This window comes from Heliangelus exortis, chromosome 3 (genome assembly GCF_036169615.1).
Source record: "Heliangelus exortis chromosome 3, bHelExo1.hap1, whole genome shotgun sequence".
NCBI lineage: Eukaryota > Metazoa > Chordata > Aves > Apodiformes > Trochilidae > Heliangelus > Heliangelus exortis.
In genome coordinates this window covers 9,888,354-9,911,276 of record NC_092424.1, presented here as the reverse complement: position 1 = coordinate 9,911,276, position 22,923 = coordinate 9,888,354, and the positions used below count along the sequence as shown (strand labels likewise).

General features: G+C 37.6%; 1 protein-coding gene and 1 long non-coding RNA gene across 4 annotated transcripts in view; one reads left to right on the top strand and one right to left on the bottom strand.

Annotated features, from left to right (window-relative positions):
• Positions 1–17,430, top strand: part of LOC139794054 (uncharacterized) — a 33,528-nt gene extending 16,098 nt beyond the window's left edge. The window contains exon 3 of the long non-coding RNA XR_011724931.1: positions 15,570–17,430. This is a non-coding gene — a long non-coding RNA (uncharacterized lncRNA). The remainder of the gene's footprint in view (positions 1–15,569) is intronic.
• CNST (consortin, connexin sorting protein) overlaps positions 5,487–22,923 on the bottom strand; it is a 45,998-nt gene continuing 28,561 nt past the window's right edge. For all 3 annotated transcript variants that reach the window (XM_071739130.1, XM_071739129.1, XM_071739131.1), the window contains 4 exons: positions 22,467–22,585; positions 17,816–18,726; positions 10,194–10,329; positions 5,487–9,678 (listed from right to left, as the gene is read on the bottom strand). In XM_071739130.1, coding sequence (XP_071595231.1) covers positions 9,473–9,678; positions 10,194–10,329; positions 17,816–18,726; positions 22,467–22,585 — 1,372 coding nt within the window. In that variant the 3' untranslated portion in view covers positions 5,487–9,472. The remainder of the gene's footprint in view (positions 9,679–10,193; positions 10,330–17,815; positions 18,727–22,466; positions 22,586–22,923) is intronic.

Below are 22,923 nucleotides of genomic sequence, written 5' to 3'. Positions count from 1 at the left end.
CTTCTTGTTCACATCTGAAAGTTCTCTAAGTCCTGAGGCAGTCTCAGCATAACTGCTTCCATTCAAATCTTTCTGCAAGTATTTTTATGGTTTCCATGATGCCTTTGCTGTGGGATCCTGAAGCCCTCAGTCCCTCATACTACGTAATTCTACTTAAGGAAAATCAGCACATTTAGCTTCTTAAAGCATTTCTGGGGGTGCACAGGGTAGCAACTACTTTGAAATACTTCTGAAAGGACCACAGGACATACTGTGCAATCTCTTCTAAGCTGGACTGCAGGCAATACAACCTTAGGCTCAGTCCTGAAGGGCACTGTTGATTTTCTGTTATCAGAACATTTGTCTTGCAGTCATGGTTGCTGCTTTACCCTCAGAGACAGCTTTATGGCAAAAAGCATCTCCTCCAGGCTTGCATGGATGTGGACTCATTACAAACACCCACTGACTACCTAATTTTTAGCTGCAGGAAGCTGGAGTTTCACCAATGAAACTCAAGGTCTTGCCAGACAACTCACGGCTGTTCTGTTTAGTTTTTTGTTTCTGTTTAGTTCTTGGTCATCACAGTGGTCAAAGGAGCAAAGGGAATACATACTACTTGCCTCCCTGGCTGCTTTGTACTGGGAAACCATAGCTGTGAAATGCCCCAGCACAAAGACAAAGTTCCAGCTGAGCTGCCTGGGCAGGTGGGCTGTGGAAGGCTTGCTCTGCATTGCAAAATTCAGCAAGATCACTAAAAATATTGTTTCATCATCCTACTGCATCAGTCGATAGAGATGGTTTATCATGGGGCTGCTTTATAATACATAAGTCACTTATTGCTAATGGCCATTTTGCCTTTGTAGGTAAACCATGAACTATTACCCCACAGTGAATTGGCTCAGAAAAGCAGTGTTCTATTTATAGAAAAATGTAGAGACAGTACATGCCAAATGAAAAAAAAAAAAGAAGAAAAAAAATTCCTTAATTCTCCTATTTGTCTTCAACTAAGGGAAAGCTTTCAATAATAAAAAATTGAAAGGAGAAAAAGGTTACAAAAGGCATTATAAGGGATGCCAAGAACATTTGACATTACTTTCAACTTTCAAATTTGCAGACAGTGATGGCATCATCCACTTTATGGTCAAAACATTTCTGTGCCTGACAAGAACTTCATTTCTGCTGGGAAGCAGAATCTGGTGACTGCCACATCCTTCCACATCACGTTGTTTCCTCACTCTTGGCAAGTGACAGGTATTGTCTGAAGCTCAGCAGAGCTCAGAGTTTTGGGCTTGATTTTTTAATAGGATTTTCAATAGGGGCTGCTCTGCTGAGCGTTGCTACTTCCCTGGTAGTTAACAGAGCATGAGTAGGAAGGGTTAGATGGTGGACCATGAAGTGACTACAGAAAGATTGAGCTTCATTTCCTGATGAAAGGAGTTGCCATTATACTGAATGTTCTCATGTGGTCTGTTGATACAATTTGCTTCAATACATGTAAATAGCAGGCAGCTGCCATGGGTATGAGAGTATCAAGTACTAACAATATGCTAGAATGCTATTTGGACTTAGTGCTACACACCAGATGATAAATGAAAATGATGATAAAATGAAAATCTCTTAAATAAATTTTATTCCTCAAGATCACAAAATTTATGAGAATATAAAAGTATCTTTAGAAAAAGTCTTCGAAGCTGAGTGATGTCAAAGATGATGTGAACAACAGGGTACTCATTTATCATCTCTAATCGGTGTTGTTTTAGTGGGAACTGGGACTGGACAAAAAATCAGATGATTGGATTTGTAAGCCCTGGTCCTGCTTTGCTTCTTCCTGCTTCTTGACCTTGTACAAACCACTTAATTTCCTTCTAAGGAGTCCTACAAATAATTCAGCAATGTTTTAACCATTATTCCCTCTCTTCCCTGATATCATTAAGTTATCGTGCATTTTTTTTCAGTTTCTATAAAATACAATAGGAAAAAAATCAATTTTAATCATTTTTGATCAAAGGTCTTTATTACATTCTCTCTGTGGACCTCTTGCACCTAATATATTCACCTTTTTACAACCTTGTGAATTTGGGTCCCTTTCTTTCATTTACTGACTTGTACATAACAGCCTCAGATCTTTGAATTATCACTGAGGAACCTCAGAATATATATTTTTTCTTTGTAATTGTTTTCAAATATAGTCTTGTCTACTATTTATGGTGGGCCTTTTTGGAGCTCATTTCTGTAGTGATAGATACTGACATTTTGTCTTGCTAATCTGAGTGTATAGATCTTTAGTGTTTCCAACCTTTCACTGTCTTCTGCAAGTCCTTCCTGCAGTGCACTGAATTTAGGTAGCTTAGGAAAAGTAGTGTGAAAATATTCCTGCTGCTCTCATAGTCTTGGGAGCAATCTATCAATTCCATTAGGAATTCTGGCAGAAAAGCCAGAAATATTAAGCTGATACAAGCATGAGGATGCTCAGCATCACATATGAGTGGCAAGATTCATCTTCTCTCTTGCAAAAAGCATCAGTTCCAGTTCCCAGAGAAGAAGTGGAGGAATAGGTTTAATGCTGTCTCTCTTTTAATAAAAAGATGTAAAGGAGAAATGATGAATGGTTCTTAAATGAAAGTAAAAAAAAATGTACATATTTAGGTAAAGTTTATGTAGAAGTAACAACAGCCTCATGTTGCTTAAACATAAAAGCTTTTACTTCTGGTGCAACCATCACCTTCACGAACAGGGCTGCCAGTTAAGGAGAACGGAATGAACACCCTCCAGCTGAGTGGGGGGACTACAGGAAACATTGTCCTGGCACTGCTTCCATGCAGTACAGACAGCAGTTGTGGAATCTGGTTATGTTTTGGGAAACCTGTGAAAACCAGTGAAGTTTTCTCATTGCACGTGGCACATGGAGCTTTCTGAAAAAACAAACAAACAAAAGCTAACACCTATAGGTCTCAGTCTGGAAGCTGGTTTTGGTAACAGCTTTGAAGTTCATTAGCCTGTGAAAGCACTATAGTGGGGCTTACAGTAATTGTCATGCCAGGCAATGAAATGGGACACCATCATTAACTGCCATTTGATGGAAGTGTTACTGGAAACTTCCCCAACAGATGAAAAAAACGAATCCTACATCAGGGGCCCATCTTGGCTAAAAGATGACACTTTGCCAGACAGTTTCTTGGCAAAAGGCAAAAAGAGAGAGAGCTGACTGAGCTATTGTCTTGTGAAGCTGGATTCAAACTTGTTTTCAAGAAAGGGCATGCTTTTGAAATGTTGGGTGTGCTTAAGATCTGTCTCTAAATTTTTAATTTTAGCCTGTTTAGAATTGCCATTAGAAACAAGCTCAGGATGAACCCAAGAGCAGAATCAGATCTTTTATTTAGATTTACTAATATAAATTCTGTAACATAATACTTGTCACAGAACATCTCTGTGAGACAGCACACATCTGCACTCCATCATCATTTTCTTCAAGAAATGACCACAATTTCTGAACATTATTAAATGCAGTAAACTCCAGCTCATGTTATGCCAAAGAGGAATTACTGTGACATTAATTCAAAGTAACACAAATCACACATAATATAAAGGAGACCTAGAAAAGCTGAGTCTAAGGAATTAATTTTTTAAAAAAGGACTTTATACTTAAATACTTTGAGCTACTTGAATAGCTACTTTAGAGGAAAAATATTTAGATTATTTCATCAAGGCATATGGAAGTCAGCATGTGAGCCTTCAAACACCAGCTGTTTAAGAGTAGTACAAGCATCAGTTCTGAAATCACTGCTACACACTAAGGAATCATTGAGAGTCATCAATAGTTTTGAATGTAATAGTTGTAATTGCCATTTCAGTTTTGGCTGTGGCCTCATTACTGATTTTAAAATCTCAGTATTGAATTTGAGAGTGTAAGGTGGGAGAGGAAGGGAGGAACGTACAGGAGCATCCTATTTTAATAGGAGAATGCTGGATCCCTATCGGGAAAGAAGATCCTGCTGACAAGAAACTGAAAAGAAGGAACAGGACTCCTAGAAAACACAGTGTTTAGCCTGGAGAAGAGGTGGCTTTGGAGACCTAGTAGCAGCTTTCCAGTAACTGTGAGGTTACAAAGAAGCTCTTCACAACAGTTCACACCAGGAGGACAAGACAACAAACTGAAACAGGTTCAACTGGGTACAAAGATCTCTTTCACCCTGAGGATAGACAAGCAGTGGAATATGCCCAAGGAGGTTGTGCAGTCTCCATATTTGGAGGGTTTCAATACCTGGCTGGATAAAGCCCTAAGCAACTGGGTTGTCTTGAGCAGCAGGCTGGACTAGAGACTTTCTGCACTCCCTCCCTAACTCAGTTACCTTATGATCCGATGAATGCAGAACACATGCTATTCCATGCTGGGAAAGAAATTGTAAAGTGGGAGGCAGACAGAAGGAATAAAATGGGACTCAGTGGGATGAAGACATGGATATACACTGGAGCAGTTCAGTGACAGATTCAGCTCAGCTTTAGTGAATCAGCACAGCTGCACTGAATCAGCACAGCTGCATCAACAAAGCCCAAGGCAAAGCCTGAAGAGTTCTGGAAGTACATTGAAATTTCTCAGTATTACCAATGAGTCTGTTCCAGATTCTGCTCAAGACTCAGAGGTGGAAGATCAGCTGCTTCTTTCTGAAGAGAAGAACGTCATGACTCTGCCAGAGCTGTTTACAAGTGCAATTTACTGCTACACATAAAGAGCACTCTTACTCCATACCTTCAGGTTGCCAGATACTATGTTATGATTTAGTTTGGTGCTGTGAGATGTTGTCTCACAAGTTTTAACGAAGTTATATGAAAACCTCTTCTTTTCCCTCTTTCATTGTAGTTCTTGCTTGTTCTGGCAGTGAAGAACAACTTGAAGCCAACACAAAGATAACAAAGCCAAAACAAAATATATAAAACTGCCTCATTTTCTCTACTTTTAAAGTCTAAAATTCTGGTTGGCCTCATTCCACAGCCTTTGAGGAAAAGCCAAGTGGGGGATGCTGTAAAATGTAGAGTTGGCATGCTCCTGTTAAAATCAGAGGCTGCTGGGTTGCACCATGTTGGAATTGTTTTGGGATTTAAAATTTTTTTTTAATTTTTTTTTTTTTTACTTGAACTAAAAGAGCAGACTGGCCTGTGACCAGTATCCAGGTCACTCACCCAGTTTTATTAGGCATTCAGAAACTTACCACCCATTAATTTGTTTTCAGAATGATGCAGTAAGGCAACATTTTAGTACTTTAAGCCCACCTAGAGGAACCAGGCTCTGTGAGGAAGTTGGGTTTTCATTTAGTTATTAAAGTGAAGACAAACCAGCCCACCCAGGAAAACAACATTACACCAAACCCAAACCAAACCTTATGCATGTTATCCTCACTAGAATGCATTTTCCATTCTGGTTTGGCTTTGACCATGAAATTCTTATTCTTATTTCAAAGAAAATATTCTCAGTCTTATTAAGTACTTAGAAATCACAGTACCCAAAAAGGTTCATCTATTTTCTTTGGGATGGTTTTTATTTTTTTTACCACAGTATTTAAATTACAAGTTTGGGTAATGGTTTCAGACACTTATTTGCTCCTTTTGCTAAAGGAAGCTTAAAAGTTGATTTTTTTACAAGTAGTTATGAGTCCTTTCATATGGTCTCGGTTTTACATTACATTACAGTACAAATTAGGCAAATATGTTTTTCTAGGAGGGTTACAAATCTTTAGGTTACTGAGTGGAATAGTACCCAGTCACCTCCACTCTATTTTGCTTACTCATTAGTTCAAATTCTCCCTTTACTCCTGAAAACCCTGAACAAGACTTTCCCCTTTGTTATAATACTCCCTCCTGCTTCTCACCATTGTCCAAGTATGAAAGCAAAGATATTGGAAACATTTTCAAACACAGGCTGTGTCTAGATTACAAACTCCTGATGGCAGATCTGGACTGTGGAATATCTGCTTCCTTACTGACACTATTTTTTAGCAAGCCTGTAGTATAGTGTGTGTAGTGTGTAGTGTAGTGTAGTATAGTGTGAAAAGGACAGTGCTTTTCATGGCATCTGCTGTTCGGAGTGAAGGTATTAAATATGTCATCAGAAAGCTGGTTTTTTTTGCAGAATATGCTAAACCTACATCAGAACTCTAAATTGCTTTGCTCTATCACATGAATATCTTCAAAATAATTATGTTTAGAGAATGAACTGGAAGGTGGGGGTTTCTAGTAGTGTGCTGCAGGTGATTAATTTGAAGGTACACTATCAGCAGGAAATCCAGTCACATTTTAAGAAAGTACTTTTAACTGGCAAGCACTGAACCATCCTCTGAATTTTCCTATCAAATACAAATTGTTTCACGCAGGTGTAGAATGTAAAGCAGAACAGCCATAAACACAGTGCCAGGGAAGGAAATAGAACAATAAAAACTTAAACACACAAGGCCTTAAAATATAGGAAGGAGGAGGGGAAAAAAAAAAAAAAAAAAAAAAAGCCTTTTTCCTCTGTTTGGTTCATACTCTTAACAATCTTAGCTGTTCCTCAGTATTATTTTACTTCAAAACAGCCAAAGAAGAGCAATAAAGGTTCAAATCAACTATTACGTTTGGCTTGGATTTACCTGACTGTTAGATCCTAAGCTCCCAGGTCACCAACAGGAGGCCCTTCCCACCCACTCTTCGGAGTTCAACATAAAGCAGATTTTGTGATGTTGGTAGCCAGAGCCTGATAACGTACTATAGACCATGCAATTTATTTGCACCAACAGAATTGCCACACATAGCAAGGGTTGGCATGATCAGTTTTTTATAAAGGAATGTCAAGAGAAATTAGATCTAGATTCAACCACTTGCAACCAAGGAGTGAACATCTTGGATCAGGAGCCAGGCAGCCTGTGCATACGGGCCCCTCCTGCTCCCTCAGATCCTGAATCTTTGCAGGTGTGGGAAGGCCGGGGAGAGGCTGGGAGTTACAAGTGTAAGGTAGCTGAGTTACACACAATGCCCAGCTGCTCATTTGTCAGCTGGTGTGTGTCAGTGACTCTTCATGATTCTCTTGTAGGCAGTTCTGCTGACAGTGGTGATCTTTGCACTGGGAGTATAACACAAAGTGGACATACCAGGATCTGGACCACTGATTTAAACTGAAATGCTTATTAAAAATTACTTTGACTTTAAATAGCTTTACAGTTTTAAATAAAATTATTATTTTAAAATAGTTTTAATTAAATGAACATAGAAGAGCAGGATCTTTGATCTCCATATCTGATATACTTTATATATATAACTCTTGATCTTTTTGGTGAAGTGCACAAAAACTTAAAACGATTTTTTTAAGCTGAAATCAGCAGATGTCTCTATTTAGGAACAAACTTAATATGCCAAAACACTCAATGCAATGTTACAGAAACTCAAAATGTGTTCCAACTACACAGTCACTATAAATACATGGTTTAAATGAATGCATGCTTTTCAATTACTCTGTTAGTAAATTGCCAAAGAAGAAAATCAAGATTCTCTTTAAAAGAAAAACTAAATAAATAAACTCAAACTTCAAATAATAAACTGAACTGAACCAGCCAGTAACACTTTAAAACACATAAGTATCTTTCCCTTTCTTCTTAAGATTAGCCCAGCATTATAATACTTTGAGGACAGAAAACAAAAAATATAACTATGGTTCTCTAGTTTCATTCTGAATGCATAAGTTTTCATTAATTTGGGCATTTTAAATTTGCTAGTTTAATATAAAGCTGCACATGAGGCTCCCTAAGGTATAAATAAACTAAGCCTCTGTAGTGGAAACAAAAAGAGAAATCAAACATGCAAATTATTCTAAAAAAACCTTTCACTTAAAAACCTGTTAAGTATAACAGTGCATTAGGAACAATCAAGCTTACTAGATGGACATTTTGCTTGCAAATGCCAGAAAGCATGATCTTTTAATGTTATAATTCTGAGCAATATCTTGAAGATTTCACTTCATAGTATTTTACAAAATAATATTCTAAACTTGAACACACTGCATCATACAATGGTAGTAAGCAGAAAATCAGAGTGGAGTGAAGTGGATCCCTCAAAAATGCTGTTTCCTGAGGTGTGAAGGAAATGTTTCACATTAACACCTTCGGCAGGGCCAGGCCCCTAAGCTCTGTGCCAGAACAGTTGCCACGTTTGCCACACCAGGCCTGTGTATCTAATTCTCACCTTCACAGTTGTGTCAGTGTTTCTCTCACATACCACATAGAGGGCTGAGCACCAAATGACAGAAATACCCATTTAAAATGACTCTTCGTACAGATTTAAATTTGTTTGTATAGCTGATTAAAAAAAGAGAACAGATTGTGTAATACAGGTCTCAGAACCACAGGGCAAATAGATGCAAATGTGCTTTATCTGCTGGACCTACTGCCCTGGGCTAACATGCTGTGGATCTGCAGTGAGCCTCTGAACCTCTCCTGTTGGATCAGTCCCACTTTACATAAAGCATTCAGTCACTGAGAGGCTGCAGCCACACAGTTCAGTGATCCTGTGCACTCGAATCTGGGATGAATCAGACATGAGCCCTAGTTGCAATATGTTTCCACAGACAAAAGCAAGGATCATTATTCCTCATTTATGGAGGAGAAACTGAGGCACAAAGTGATTACTCCAAGTCAGTAAAACCCAGTTAGGCCCCATACCTGAAACCAGTTGCTTTAAAATTGGCCAAAGCCATGTTATTATTTAACACCAATATTTTACTAAACACCTTGCTTTTGTTTTTTGTGTTTAGTGAGACCAATGATTTTTTATTTAACCTTGAATTTCTATAACAGCCCAGACAATACTGGAAGTAAAGTTCCAGGAAATTTAGTGAAATCTGCCAGCAGATTTATCCCACTCATGATATTAACTGTAAGCTACAAGATTCAGGGTCAGCCTGTAAATCATCAAATGAGGGCTCCTTGAATGACGCTGTATTCTTCTCACTCCACTCAAATAATTACATGGCTCACTAGGAGAATTAAAATGGAGAAAAACAGTAATACTTAAAAGAAAAATAACATTTCCATAAAACACAGACTTATTGCATGATAGCTGGAGGCAACACCTTTGCACAAACAGCTGTAAGTTAAAGCTGCCCTTTTACTAAGCTTCCAGAGATTGCTTACACAATGTGTGGCAATGGGAGAGCATACAGAAGACAGTTAATTGTCTTCTTTCTTCTTCTTCACTTGCTCAAGCTGTTGAAAAGCTACTTGTCTACTCTCAAAAGGGTGAAGAGAATAACTTTTGATTCTCCCATACCACACTGCTACAGCTTTGGATGTGAACATTTTGCCACCTGATTGCTAAACTAGAATTTTCTTCATTTCTAAGTAAAAGTGAAGTACATCATCAAATAGACATCATCTGCAGGTGGCAAGTGTTAGGTACCTTGAAATCACAACTTTATTCTATTCTCTTGAGTAACCTCTGGTGAGCTCTCAATGTTTGTCTCCTCTCATCTCAGCTATGAAGAAGCTATCCAGTGTTTGAGTTCTTCCATACGCTGCAATATCTGGGTATAATAGAAATCCATGTTGTCTGCAAAGTCAGTACACACAGGGGATTCCATGTCACCAAAGGTGCAGTACAGTGCAGTTCCTCCAATGCTAAGGAAAACAGTTGCTATGCACAGCAGGATGAGCAAAATACAGGAGCCACCAGCTACTTCATCTGTAAAGATAAGAGCAGAAAAGGTGAAAAAGGACAATATTACAAAGCAAGATGAATGCATGTGGAAAAATCCAAGATAGATTTTTTACCATGAAAAGGTAAACACAATAATGCTCACTGTGCTAAAGTGAGCATAATACATACAGGAACTGTATATTTCTCTACTCAGTCATTTCAGAGACCTAAATTATTATATAGTTCATTTCTGCAACCTGTGCACCTTCTCTGGCTGATATCACTTGTGGAGTCATTCCACACTGAAAAAAAATATACTTAACTATGAGAATATTGCAAACCAAAGCCTTCCTTCATGGAAATAGTTAAAATTAATCAGAAGCTTTGAAACTACAACAAATGAAAACATCCTTCTTTCACTGAGGGTGCACCTTCACTTATCACTTGATTAAGTTTTAAAAGGCCAAAGAACACCCTACTTTGCTCTATTCTTGTGAACAAAAAGATCATCATCATTTGCACACCAAGAGTGCAACACCAAATTAAAAGCATTAAACTACCTTGATCCAACGTGTCTTCCACTTCCTGGAATCGTACTCTTCTCTTTGTTTGCCTTTGCTGGACTTGAGCAATTGTTTTACCTTCCCTATCATCTCTCTTCTTCAGAATAGACACCAATCCTTCTGCTGGAGCAATCTATCAGGAAAGACAGTGAGTAGCACAAGAGATCTGAGAAATCCAAGCATGAGATCCATTTAACAATGATGCCAAGGAGGAAATGAACTAAACAGTTAAAAAACAGTTTCCACTCTACTTTTCTCAAATATGGCAGCACTCGGGAAACCTCTCCCTGGAATACATCAAATTCTGCTAACATGGCTACATTTACTGTTTGGATCAACCTTTGTGTTCACTACAACATTTCTTTTGTAAGCTCATGTTATTAAATTACATGGGTTGGGGCACTGGTCAGGAGGGTTTGTGTCAGAAACACTGTCATCAGAGGGTACTAAGAAGTCAATGACACATTGCTGCTGCCTCTCCAAAGATATATTCTGCAGAGACTATCAAATACTTGCTGTGGGATTAATTTTCCAGCACTGCAATCAGTTCCCCGAGGTGGACAACAAGCTACAGTGGGGCCACAAAACCAAAAAGAGATAACACCAGGAAAAAAGGAAAACTTCAGTGCTCTGGATAGATTCCAGCTCCATATTGCAATAAGCTCTGGATACAGCAGCAGTTCAAAAATCCTTCCCTACAGGCTGGTCACTCAAACAGCTTGCACAAACAGCAGTACAGTCAACAAGTCAATAAACCATAACTTCTCTTTTCTTTGCTATAGTATTTGGCTTAGCTGCAAAAGGATATGCTAAGACATGTGAGGATGTTACAGCAGCTTAAGCAGCCTGTAATTTCCTAGATATTAGATAACTAAAATAAGAGAGGTATCAGGACAAAAATGCTTTCCCAAGCAAGCAGTTCTCAGTGTGCTAGAAATAAGCAGAAATTAAAATAGAAAGGCTATTTAGACATGGCTAATTTATCTTGACATCATCCTTGCCTAAAAAAAAGTCACCTCTTCATAAATTGGAGTGGCACTTTTAAAAACATAATCTGTAGACCAGCAATAACATTTACTAAATTGAAAAGTAATCTGTATATATTTGTGCTACAGATAAGACAGCATATCACATTTGCATCTGAGTTTGTAACTCACCTATGTTGGAGATGAACACAAATGCCTATAATTTTCACAGAAACTCCAAGTGCAAAAAAAGTACCTTTCCAGGTAACACCATGGTTGCAGACAACTGACTGCCTAACTCTCCCAAATTTTCTAATCAAGTTAAAAGACCGTGCATAAAACCTCATTTACATTGCAATTACAAGAGCTGCTGAAAACCAGAAACCAAATGACTTCATGACTTATGCCTTTAAACTCACTTCATGCTACAAGCTTATATAATACATTGATGCATGCTGTGACCACAGAGAGGATGCATTGAACACAGCAAAACGCTGAGCACAATTCAATAGGCATCACAACAGCTACAGCACTTGGTGTTTGTGACATTTTAACTGGTAATTGTGGCAATTAGATTTCCAGGTCTCTGGTCCAGAGGTATTCTATAGCCCTCAACCAGTCAAATAACACTGCCCAGACCTACTCACAGAGTTGGTCACTGTGAGTAGGTTTAGCCTAACAATTTTTCCCAAAATCACAACTGAAAGGATAAAGTTGATCTCTACCACACTTGCCCTTTGGAGATGCACTTTTTCTTTTGATTATCAGCTCAAGAGCCTGAATGGATTATTTAACAAAAGAATGCAATGAAGTACTTACAAAGTAGTGGCAGTCTGAAGGTGGTGGAAAGAGGTTGTTTAAGTCAGCATATGGAGGACCATTATTTGACAAAAGTGAAACAGAAATAATAGCCTGCAAGTGTCTCACCACAACAGACAAGTGCACTGGGGCGAAGCTTCAACTGGTAATGTCAAATTAGCCTTGCAGGACTGCCATGAAAATTTATCAGGCCAGCTAGGAAATCAACACTTATGTTTCCTCATTGTGATACAGAACAGGGATCATGTATGATGCATTAATTTGACTTATTTATTTGGGAGGATGCAGATGAAATTATGTCCTTTAAAAGAGTAGATTATTTTAAGCTTCTGTGTACAGCACTGCTTTCATAAAGAGGATCAGTGGCTCCTCTGGCACCACCCACGCAGCAGGCTGTCACCTGGCACGGGTGTTCACAAGTGGCTTGGTCTGCACTTGGCTGGAATGTCACCAGAGAGGGGTTTGTGCCAGTCTGCCCTAAGATTAGTATGTGGTGGTCTGTTCTGCAAGCTGGCAACACTGAGACACTTCATTTGGTCTGTTGGCTCTTTGTAGGTTTTGAATGACTGTGTCACAAGCTCTGTCTTCTCCAAGCTTAAAACCAGAGGGCTATCTTTGACAGAATTATGTGGAAATGTGCTTCAGTGATTACAGTTATGTAAAAAGCTTGGGAAAGAAAGTTTTGCTACAGTGAGGTTCAGTGACTTTCCCTGTTAGACTACATGATTGTGTTTCAGGATTTACTTTCTAAATGTATAAAGAACTAATTGGCACAGCATGTTTCTTTCCTCTGAACATGTTTTGCTTAAAAAGGGAGAACAAGAGCAATAAAATCAGTGTAGCTGCTGTTGCTCTCCTATCAAAACAAACCATTGACTATAGTTTTAGGATGTTTACATGATAGTTTACATGATACAGAACGCATACCTAGAATGTTTCACAAGTCACCTAATTGAAGTTTTTGTTTTGTCCTGCAAAGCTATGCCTCCGAATCAGGATACAGTTTATTGTTAAAATGCAAACACAAATATACAGAATTCTGTAAAAAGTAACACGCCTTCTTTCCTGCCATACTCTCAACTGCAGCTCAGAAATATTAATTGCAAACCACCTTTTATTTTTCTTATTTTTATTAATTGAAATGTCATTACAGTAGGTTTGTCATGTAGGGTCCATCCAGCTACAATTAGAATCTAATTCCATTAAAACAACTGTAAATGTATTTTTCTACCATACTTCTCATTTAGAAAGATTTCAAAGCAATATACAAACTGATTGTATTTGATTCATCTCCCATTAATTAAACATCCAGGGAGAGTGACTTAGCTGCCATGTGAGACTTGAAGTTCTCCATCCTGGTCTTTAGGAGGCAGGAGGAAATTTAAATTTAAAAAGGCAGAATACATTACTTAAAGTGAAAGTTAATGAGGGAACTGTGGTTAACACAGTTGATCAGAAGTCAAGCTTCTGCTTGACTTGAACCACAGAAGGAAAAATGTAGGCTTGCACAGGGCTCCATTGCAGACATCTCTGTGTTGCATAAAAGAGCTGCTTAAAGGACCCTATTGAAACACTGAACATTTTATTAATTCTAAGTTAGATAATTAACAAAATTTTCTCTTGAAGCATCCATGTAACTGAGCTTGCTCACTCAGCTCTCATGGCTTTCACAAAATCTTTTAAACAGGAACTGAAAATGGCACACAGGTGTGTGGTCAAAATAGAAAGCAGCAATGACTGTTAATTGAAACTCTGTTAGATATTATAGCTTTTCTCTTTTTACCACTATTTATACAAAATGATTTTACTTCACAGAAAACTCTGAAACTTTTTTTGGTTTATTATCCCGCTGCAGAATAAGAAGAAATAGATTCTAAATAAACAAACTGGCTCTTCTCAGTGTAAAAGAGCATATGCTACTAACATATTTTAAAAAATTTCTTACACTGTGCATATTGCTGCCTAATATGATGTGTATATAAACATAAAACAAAAAACTATGAGAATAAGGTCTTGTACTTCAAGCTCACAAAAAAAAAAGATTAAACTTGACTACTGGAATAATTCATAGCATACAGAGTCACCGTATGCCAAAATCAGAGGCACTGCAAAAACAAGTTCATTTTATGAGGTATTTTGGTTGGAATGCAGAGAACTCAAGGAAGGATTTTGTTTGTATATTTTTCTGTGGGCTGTATTCCTTATTCAGTTACTTGGCAAAGGCCTACAGTTTTATTTCTAGCAATACCATTTTTTTAAAGCAGTCATCCATAACTATGACAAACTTGACAAAAGCAAGATGCCCTGAGTTAAGCTGTCAGCTGACAAGCCCCTTTGCTAACAAAATACATTAGCTACATGAATAGTTTGACTTTGAAAAGCACCTAACTTAGCTGATTCAGTATTCATACCACAGCATTTGATTCTTAACTCTTTTTTCTACTAATACATTTCCCATGCCAGTACTGGGGCTTCTTTACACAGCAACAAATAGCTCAGATGCCATGGAAGCATTTAATGAGTCTTAAGTCTTGCAAACACAAAAACTACAGGACCCAAACCACACGAGGGAACAGGGAACCTCAACAAGGCACTGTCTCCAGAGCCAGTAGAAACAGGTGGGGACCATTTCTGTGCCTCCCAGTCAGTACATCCTCAGTACTACTTTTTAAAAGTCCTAGTGCACAACAGACAGCAGCAACCAACAACTACTACACCTCATGTTGCAGTAGAGACTCATTTTCTTTGCTTTCTGAAATAAATTTCAAATGGAAATTTTTGAATAAGAAAAACCATTAAGGTTTTACTCCTCTAATCATCACTCAGATACATAGCTTATATTAATAACTTCTATTTCATGTGGTGAAATGCAACTGACATTATTGAGGCTACAATTTGACAGCTGGTGTGTCACTGAACTCTCACAGAAATGATAGCAGAGATCTAAGAAGAGGTTCTACACTTCTGATACCTGACTGTTGTTGCTGGCTGTGCTTCAAAGATTTGTTAGCTTTATGAATCTAATCTCTATAAAATGACAGTGATTTTCCATCTTTTCCATGCTGCTGTGCATGCCTTGTACTAGTGAAGAAATAACCAGGATAAGAGACTGTACAATATGTAAAGTACTACTTTAGTTTTGAAATTATTTTAAGTCAGAGTCAGAATTTTGTGGATTTTCAGTCTTATAATTAGGTATTGTAAATGGTAGCCAGGCCATAAGTGACACCTAAAAGCTAAATTAGAGAACTATATGAGGTGATTCTTTTTCTCTCAATATGGGGTCAAACAAAACTTCCCAACTGTAAATACTGCAGAAGCACTTCCTCTTTTCTGTTTTCAGTAAATTAATAATACACCTCTGCTGAGGAGCATTATTGAAATTTTGTCTTACCATGATTTTTGTACCTAGGTTATTTCAAATAACATTTATTTCTGCCTTCCATTCTAACTTATTTGTAGAATTCTGTAAATACTCTATAACAAGTTTTATTACAGTAGGTAATTGATCTTTTTTTTACTATCACACAATTACATTTAATTTTATTTATTTTGATTTCATTCATGTGGCTACCAATGCATTTTTCAGGTATTTCTTTCACAACTACTGGATGAGAAGACAACTAATTAGATGGACACAGCCTGAACAAAGCAACTACAAAGGCTTCAGGAGGACACAAAAGGAAGAATTGTTATGGCTGGATGAAAGATCACTCTGCTTGTCAGAACATCAGTGGAAACTTATTTTAGCACTAAAAGGAAATCAGTGAAAGCAAGTAAATGGTGCTGCTTTCTCAGGGGTGCCAAACTCACTCAGTTCCTGGTGTCTTCCCAGAAAACTGTAGGTGCTCACCTCTTCTGAAAAGCAACCCCTATGGCAATGGTAAGTGGTAAGATTAACTGGACAAACAAAACGTAATTGTATAATTAACAATACAAGCTGCTGTGCTGTCCTTAACTCACCCTGCTGCACCTAGAAATTTCAGGTATTGCAAAACAGCCACAGCTGCTACATAGTACAAATTTTAATCAGTGTTGAGATTAATCCTTCTTTTCTTCTCCCTGATTTAAACCTTCTGCTTCACACACAACTCAGGCCTCTTGCTAAGAATGATCAAAAATGCTTTCACCAGTGCTGGACAAGAGCATGCCTTATATAGCCAGAAAAAGTAGGATGGAAAGACTCAGGGTTCTTTGTCCTCTCCAGAGACTCAACCCTGCCATCAAAGTACTGGCAGTCCTAGCATTGGGAAAGCAAACTAGAAATTAAAATAGATTCCTTGTAAAGCATCATCACTGGTCACTGGGACAATCAATACAAGCAGTTTTCTATTAGCATCAATCTGCTGCTTTCTAACCCATTCTCTAAAAAATGCTAATGACACAAATATAGCAATTTAAAAATAGTTGGTATAGGATTAGTTTAGGCTTTTTCTACATGAAACAGAACATTTCTCTCATGCGGCTTAAAATGCTGAACTTTCAGTATGCTCAAAAGAAACCTAATACTGAGGGATGACATTTAAATTACTCTTCTGTTATACATGTACATACACTTAACACAGACTGTCACAAAATGCTTGTTTTTCTAAGCTACCCTCTAAGTGAACACAGGCCAATGGATTTAGTACAAAGGTCTGATCACATGCATGAACCTGTCCGTGGGGTTTCCATACCTGCATGTTGTCAAGAGCTTGTGTACAGCTTTGTGCATGTGGCCCTCAGCCCTGCTATGTGGTGTGCTTCTTGACACCCCACACAAAAACAGGGTGTTTTGGGGACAAGACAGGATGAATCATCTTGGAAAGGGGATAAGCAGCTGTTTATGTGGGGAGGAAAAAAAAAATGCAGTTTCCAGTTCTGGAGATTTTCCCAAACAGGTAATAACATCAGCATGGATGCCCAGTATTTAGTTCCCTGTTTGGCTGCTGTCCCTGAGCGATTATGGATTCTTGTTCTCTGTGCATTAGCTTCTGATCTACAGGCAAGTAGTTACTTTATTGCCAAAGGATGTTGCATTGTTAAATGCACTAAAAATAGAGGTGAACTAAGAAGATACCTTTTTTTAACAAGCCTTTCCCCTCCAGCATCTGGAATCACATCATTTCACAGTATTCTCACTTTTCTCATTTGAGGAAAAAGCTTTTAAGTTCCTATGGTTGCAAATGCACCAAAACCAGAAGACAAAAAAAACAAAGATATCATCATACAACTTGCCAGAAAAGTCTCAAAGCCATAAATCTTCTATATTTTTGGAAGAGCACTTTAGCTTATGAAGCTCATGTCCTTGTTGCAGCCCATTAGCAGTGCTTCAGGAAGGGGGCTTTGGGCTTAGAAGTTATTTCTCAGTTTTTGTTGAACAACAAAATTGCCTAAACCTGGCAAGATTAGAAGCCCATACATTCCTGCACAGAGTTCATCACACATGCAGTTCTCACCTACATGGAATAGGCACAGAAAAACAACTTTTATTCTGTTCATATAAATGAACCATGTCACAGCATAGACATTATGTAGCTCCCAGCATTAAATTGTGATTTAACAGGAATTCTCAGCCTATCTCCTAACAGTCTCTGTCAGAATAATAATAAAAAAGTGTTCACACTCTTATATATAAATCAGTCTAATTTATAGAAACAGAGCACTGATGGTCAAAAAGGAGGCAAAAAGAAACTTTTTTTCTGTATTAACTCAGAACAATTAAATAAGTACATATTTCTTTTCAGATTAAAAAGCGATATACAAAAGAATATTTAACACATTTTGAAGTTGGCAACATCTAAAATATTTAATTGATATAAATATGGAAGATTTGAGAGGATTCACAGTATTTACCTCAGCAATCTCTATCCTTCTTGCAAGCTCATCAAGAGAAGAAAAGCTGTCATCTAGTGATAAAGCTTCCAGTGAGTTGTAAGATGCTTTTTCAGGTGAAATATCTTGAACAGTGTCACAGTCCTCTTGGTTTGCTAAATTTGAAAATGATTCTTCAGTGTCTATTATGTTACCATTTAAAAATCTGAGAAATAAGTCTTCTTGTTCTTCATTATTTACCTTCTCCTCCTGTCCTGCTGTTCTCTCTATGTCCTCGCACACTTGTGAATGGGTGGCACTCTCGGACACTTTATTACACCCAGAGCAAACATCTGATGTAGTTCTGTCCCGGAAAGATTTTTCATCGTCGTCATCATCATCATCATCATCATCATCATCATCATCATCATCATCATCATGCTTCTGTTGATGCTTTATTTCACTATTTCCAAGCTGGCCACCAATAGTTTCTGAGGAGCCAGCTGCACGTTTAGATCTGAGCAGACTTCTATCAGCTTGCACATCTTTATCAGTAGGCACCAAATCAGTAGGCATATAATCAGCATCTGTTAAAACCAAAGCATCTACCATCGGCTCCAGAGGGAGTTTCACTCCAGGCTCCCCAGTTGTGCCTTCTATTTTTTCTGCATCCTTAGAGAGCTGTCTTTCTCTCAGCTGCAAACTGTTATCTTTACCGGTATCCCCAGATGATAAACAGCCCGAAGAAGGCCTGCCCACTGTCCCTGTGGACTGGGTGTGTGGCTCCAATGTTGATTCAGCACTGCAGTGCTGCTCCTCCATGTGGTCCTTTCCCGCAGTTACCCGAAGCCTCGCTGCCTCTGCCTGTCTCTGAGTTTTGTTTTCACCTGGCAAACGGGTGCTCAGTTGTTTATCTTCTTTCTTTGGTCCAACGCCAGGACAAGTTTCAGTACCTAAGTGCAACAGGAAAAACAGTTCCAGTGTTTTTAAATGATTCAAAGGATCAGCCCGAGGGGGAAAGAGTATACTGTGATTTGATAACATTGTAACCTAATGCTTTAAAATGCACTCCCATAAAGGACAGGTATTTTATGCTCCAGTCAGAATAAAAGTTTTGTTAGTAGTCTGAAAAGCTCACTCCTAATTCAGCGAATTATTAGCATGCATTCCTGAGGCAAAGCACATTCTTCAGTGCCCTACTGAAAAGAGTTACTCCCCTACTTCAGCCACAATAGGTATGTAAGTATCTTTCTGAGCAGCCAGGTTTCTTATAAAGCATGTTCTGTATGTGAGTTTATCTCGCAGAAGCCTGGAGTTCAGACAAATGCATTTCATTACAGAAAACTGTATTCTGATGCTAGTGTAACTATCACACAGGCACAGAGCTGCATTGTCTTCAAAGAAGATGAAAACATACTAATTTAACAAATTTTATATGCAACTCTCTTCAGTAGTAACTATCCACCTCCTTTACAATATTTTACATAACTGACTCCATAAAATATGTTGTAGGTAGGTTAGTTTACATATTAAAAAATGTAATTGTATGCAGCTTATTTATGTATTCACACTTACAATACAAATGAAACCTGATCTTATCTGAAATTTCTGAGAGAAAGAAGTGAAATTCTACATAACGTGTGAGTTGATCTACTACAGGCATGATCTGCTGATGAAGGAGTAGATGGTTAGCTCATGTTGTCAATAAAACCACTCTGAGAAACTCAGAGCCAAGTCTCCCCACTTATGCTTGTGAAGAGCAAAAGGCAGTGTTTAGAATTAGAATACCAAAGCAGGCTAAGACAGAAACTGTTGCTTATCCCACACCTTAATAACAACAAAGTTAAGGCTGTGTTATAGTAAGGCTACTATTACAGTAATAACCTCAAACAACAAATTAATACCTCTAGAAAACACTTATTGGCATTTTTTGGTCAAATTGAAAAGCAGAAGTATCTTATGAATAGATTAACAAAAAGATCAAACAATGACTTTATGATCTGTATGTGTTCTCACAAGAATGACAGAAGATCTCTATGCCAGACTCTTCCTTCCTTACCTGTTAAAGGCCCAGTTAAAATCTGTGCAATTTCCTGACCTTGTTACATGAAACAGGGTCCCATTTTTGACAGCTTTTAATGAAACTTTTGTACTAATTCACTGTATTGAGCAATTTAATTAAATTATAAACAATCCCCATTTTAAGGATAATGAAGTATGAGATAACATAGAAAAGACAGATTTGGACACTGAAGAAGATAATATCCAACATTACCAAAATTTGGGAAAAAATCAGAACATTAAGAGACAGAAGAATACAGGGAACCTAACTTGTGTGAAACACTGAAAGAAGAAATGGGAATGAGACAGAGACCTTTTGAAAATTAGACACAGATGAGCAGATAGCTCAAAGGATTTGTAACAGGATACTGAGCCCTTCACATATAGGTCATGAGTTCAAACACAGCCTAGATTATTGGTGCAAGATTTTGTTACCATCTGTCAATTTTTCCTAGTGGATACATCCACATTACAACAGGCATCTTTGTTGGCAGCCTCAATTGCAACAAAGATTAAATGGAATAGGAAATTAAATTCTTAACCATGAAAGATGGCCTTGGAGCTCAGGGCTCTGTTCCTAAGAAAGAAATAAATGACCCTGGCATTGTTAACTACAGACATATAGGAACAGAGTTATGATCATTGTTTCAAATTGAATTTTCAGCAGCTTTCAATATTTTCTTCACATCTACTTCAAAACACCTGCTTTAGACAACCCATGCCCACTATAGACTCAAAGCAAGTTAAGACAAATAATTGAGTGTTTAATTAGAAAAGGTGCTTTTTCCTAGTAACTTAAATGAAGATGCACTGCTGGGGCTCAGGCACAATCAAGAACAAGCCCCAAATGGCCATATTGCTTCTAGTCTTGAGCTGGATCATTCAGCCACAGCTTGAATATTTTTTGCCAGCACTGGGCAGTGTATACAAATTCAGAATTCAGATCCTCTTGGTCCAACTTCTGCACTAGTTCATACCAATGCCATCCCCACCCAAAACCTTGTAACTACAACAAAAACATTCAGGCCTGTGTGCTGAAGCTTTGCCCCAGTGAGGGGCAGCAACAGCACTGACCACACGTTGCCTTAACAGCTGGAGACCTGTCGGGTGAGAGTGTTTTAATATTGTGCAGAGCATCCTTTGCTAATTTAAACATTTAAACTTAAGTTTGAAATATTCATATCTTTGTATTGAAAACCACTGCTGGAAAATCCTCAGCAGAAGTGCTTTCTATTGGATGACACAGTTTTGTTCATTAACAAACATTTCACAGGAACCAAAGGATCTTGATGACATTTTGACAAGAGTTACATTAAGAGGAAGGCATGAAAAGAAATCCACTTGTACTATTAATCAATTCCACATTAAGTTTAATATGTCTAGATGTTGTACTACGTATTTTAATATTGACACAAAATGTTCTTTAATTCAGAAGTTTCAAATGTGTAGAAAGTCTGCTCTCCAAAGAGCTTTTGTTCCCACTTGGAAGAGAAACAATGGAAAAATTTTAAGTACTTGATTTTTTTCCCTGAGAATTTCCAACCATCCAAAAATAAAAAGCACTGAGTTCTTTTTATCTGCTTTCTAGGCTGTAGAACATGATTGTTTCGTGCTTTCAATGCTTTGTGTTTAGTTATGTTACAAAAAAAAGACAGAGAAAAGGAGGTATAGGGCTCATGGTGAAAGAGGATAAAGATAAGGAGGATGCAAACAGGTAGAGAACTGTGACTCTGTATCTTAATTAATTCCTGGTTCTCCTGAACATCCTAACAGATACACATTTGCAGGATAGTTTTGGTTGAAAGGGATGTCCTGAGGTAACTTAGTCCAACTCTCATTGTGTGAGAAATTCTAGTGTTTTTTGAGGATAGGTACTCCATTTAGGCCAATTTTGGCAACTGGTAAGTGGCAGAAAAAATCCATTTGCTCAAGACAGGAGAAATAAAACACAGGCTGGTAGTCTACTAATCTTTTCCCCCTCCTCTGTCTTCATTTAAACAACTCAATAATTTACAAAAGTTTCATAAGAACCAAATGATTCTAAAAAATTACTCAAAGCAGCCACTGCCCCAAAGGCAGCAGGAGGAAAATAAAATTGACATAAAAGTGTGTATTGAAAAAAATTAACTGAAGTATGTTTTTCTTTTCAAGACCCCTCCCAAAAGCTTCCTTGTTTTCTATGCTGTTATGGAAAAATGTGTCTCAAAATCAATATATCATATCTTATTTTAAATAGTTACTAATACTCTTAACTATCCTGACTTGTCACGACTCAGAATATGTCATAAGATTGTTTACCATATATTTTATACATACAAAGAGAGTATCTTCTCTCAAATTTTATACAATTTTGTACTGTATGTAGGCTGCTACAAATGCATACATATCTAAAATGCATTTTTGATGGAGTCTGGCATTACTTTAATTACAAGTCAGAATATCAATGATTACTTGATATTGTATAGTTGTGCAGTTGTGAAAAAATTAAAATTTGCCCAAATGATGAATCTATGGGGATCCAACAAACACTGTTAGCTTGAAATTAAACAGCTTCATGGCACTTTTGGGAATATGTCATTACACTGTAATATTTAAAACATTCATATAGACAAGTACATACACACACACGTACCTGATTTGAAAGCAATTGCTTCTCTTTCCTTCAAATTTTCTGATTCCACTAACTGAAGCAAGCAACTTCTTTCCCATGTATTTTCTGCAGCTACAAGCTGTAAAATATGATAGTATTTCCTGTAAATTTTTGAATTAAACAGGAACACTTGATACATCCAAACTTTCAACAGTTATACTAAACAGGAAAGGTTATTGCTAATACATATCATTTTAATATTATGAAATATCTTCAGCGAAGCAGAATTAAACAGCTGCTTACCTTATTTTTAGATGCCTGTGGCCTGCAGCAATAAAGAAAAAAAAAAATTAACAACTTGGTAACAACATTCTTCCAAACAAATGTCATGGAAAACTTCTAAGCCTTTGCTCTGCTCTAATACTGGCACAGAACTTTTCTTACACTGGAAGAGTGTCAGTATGCTAGCACACTTTCAAGCACAGATCTGTACCATATG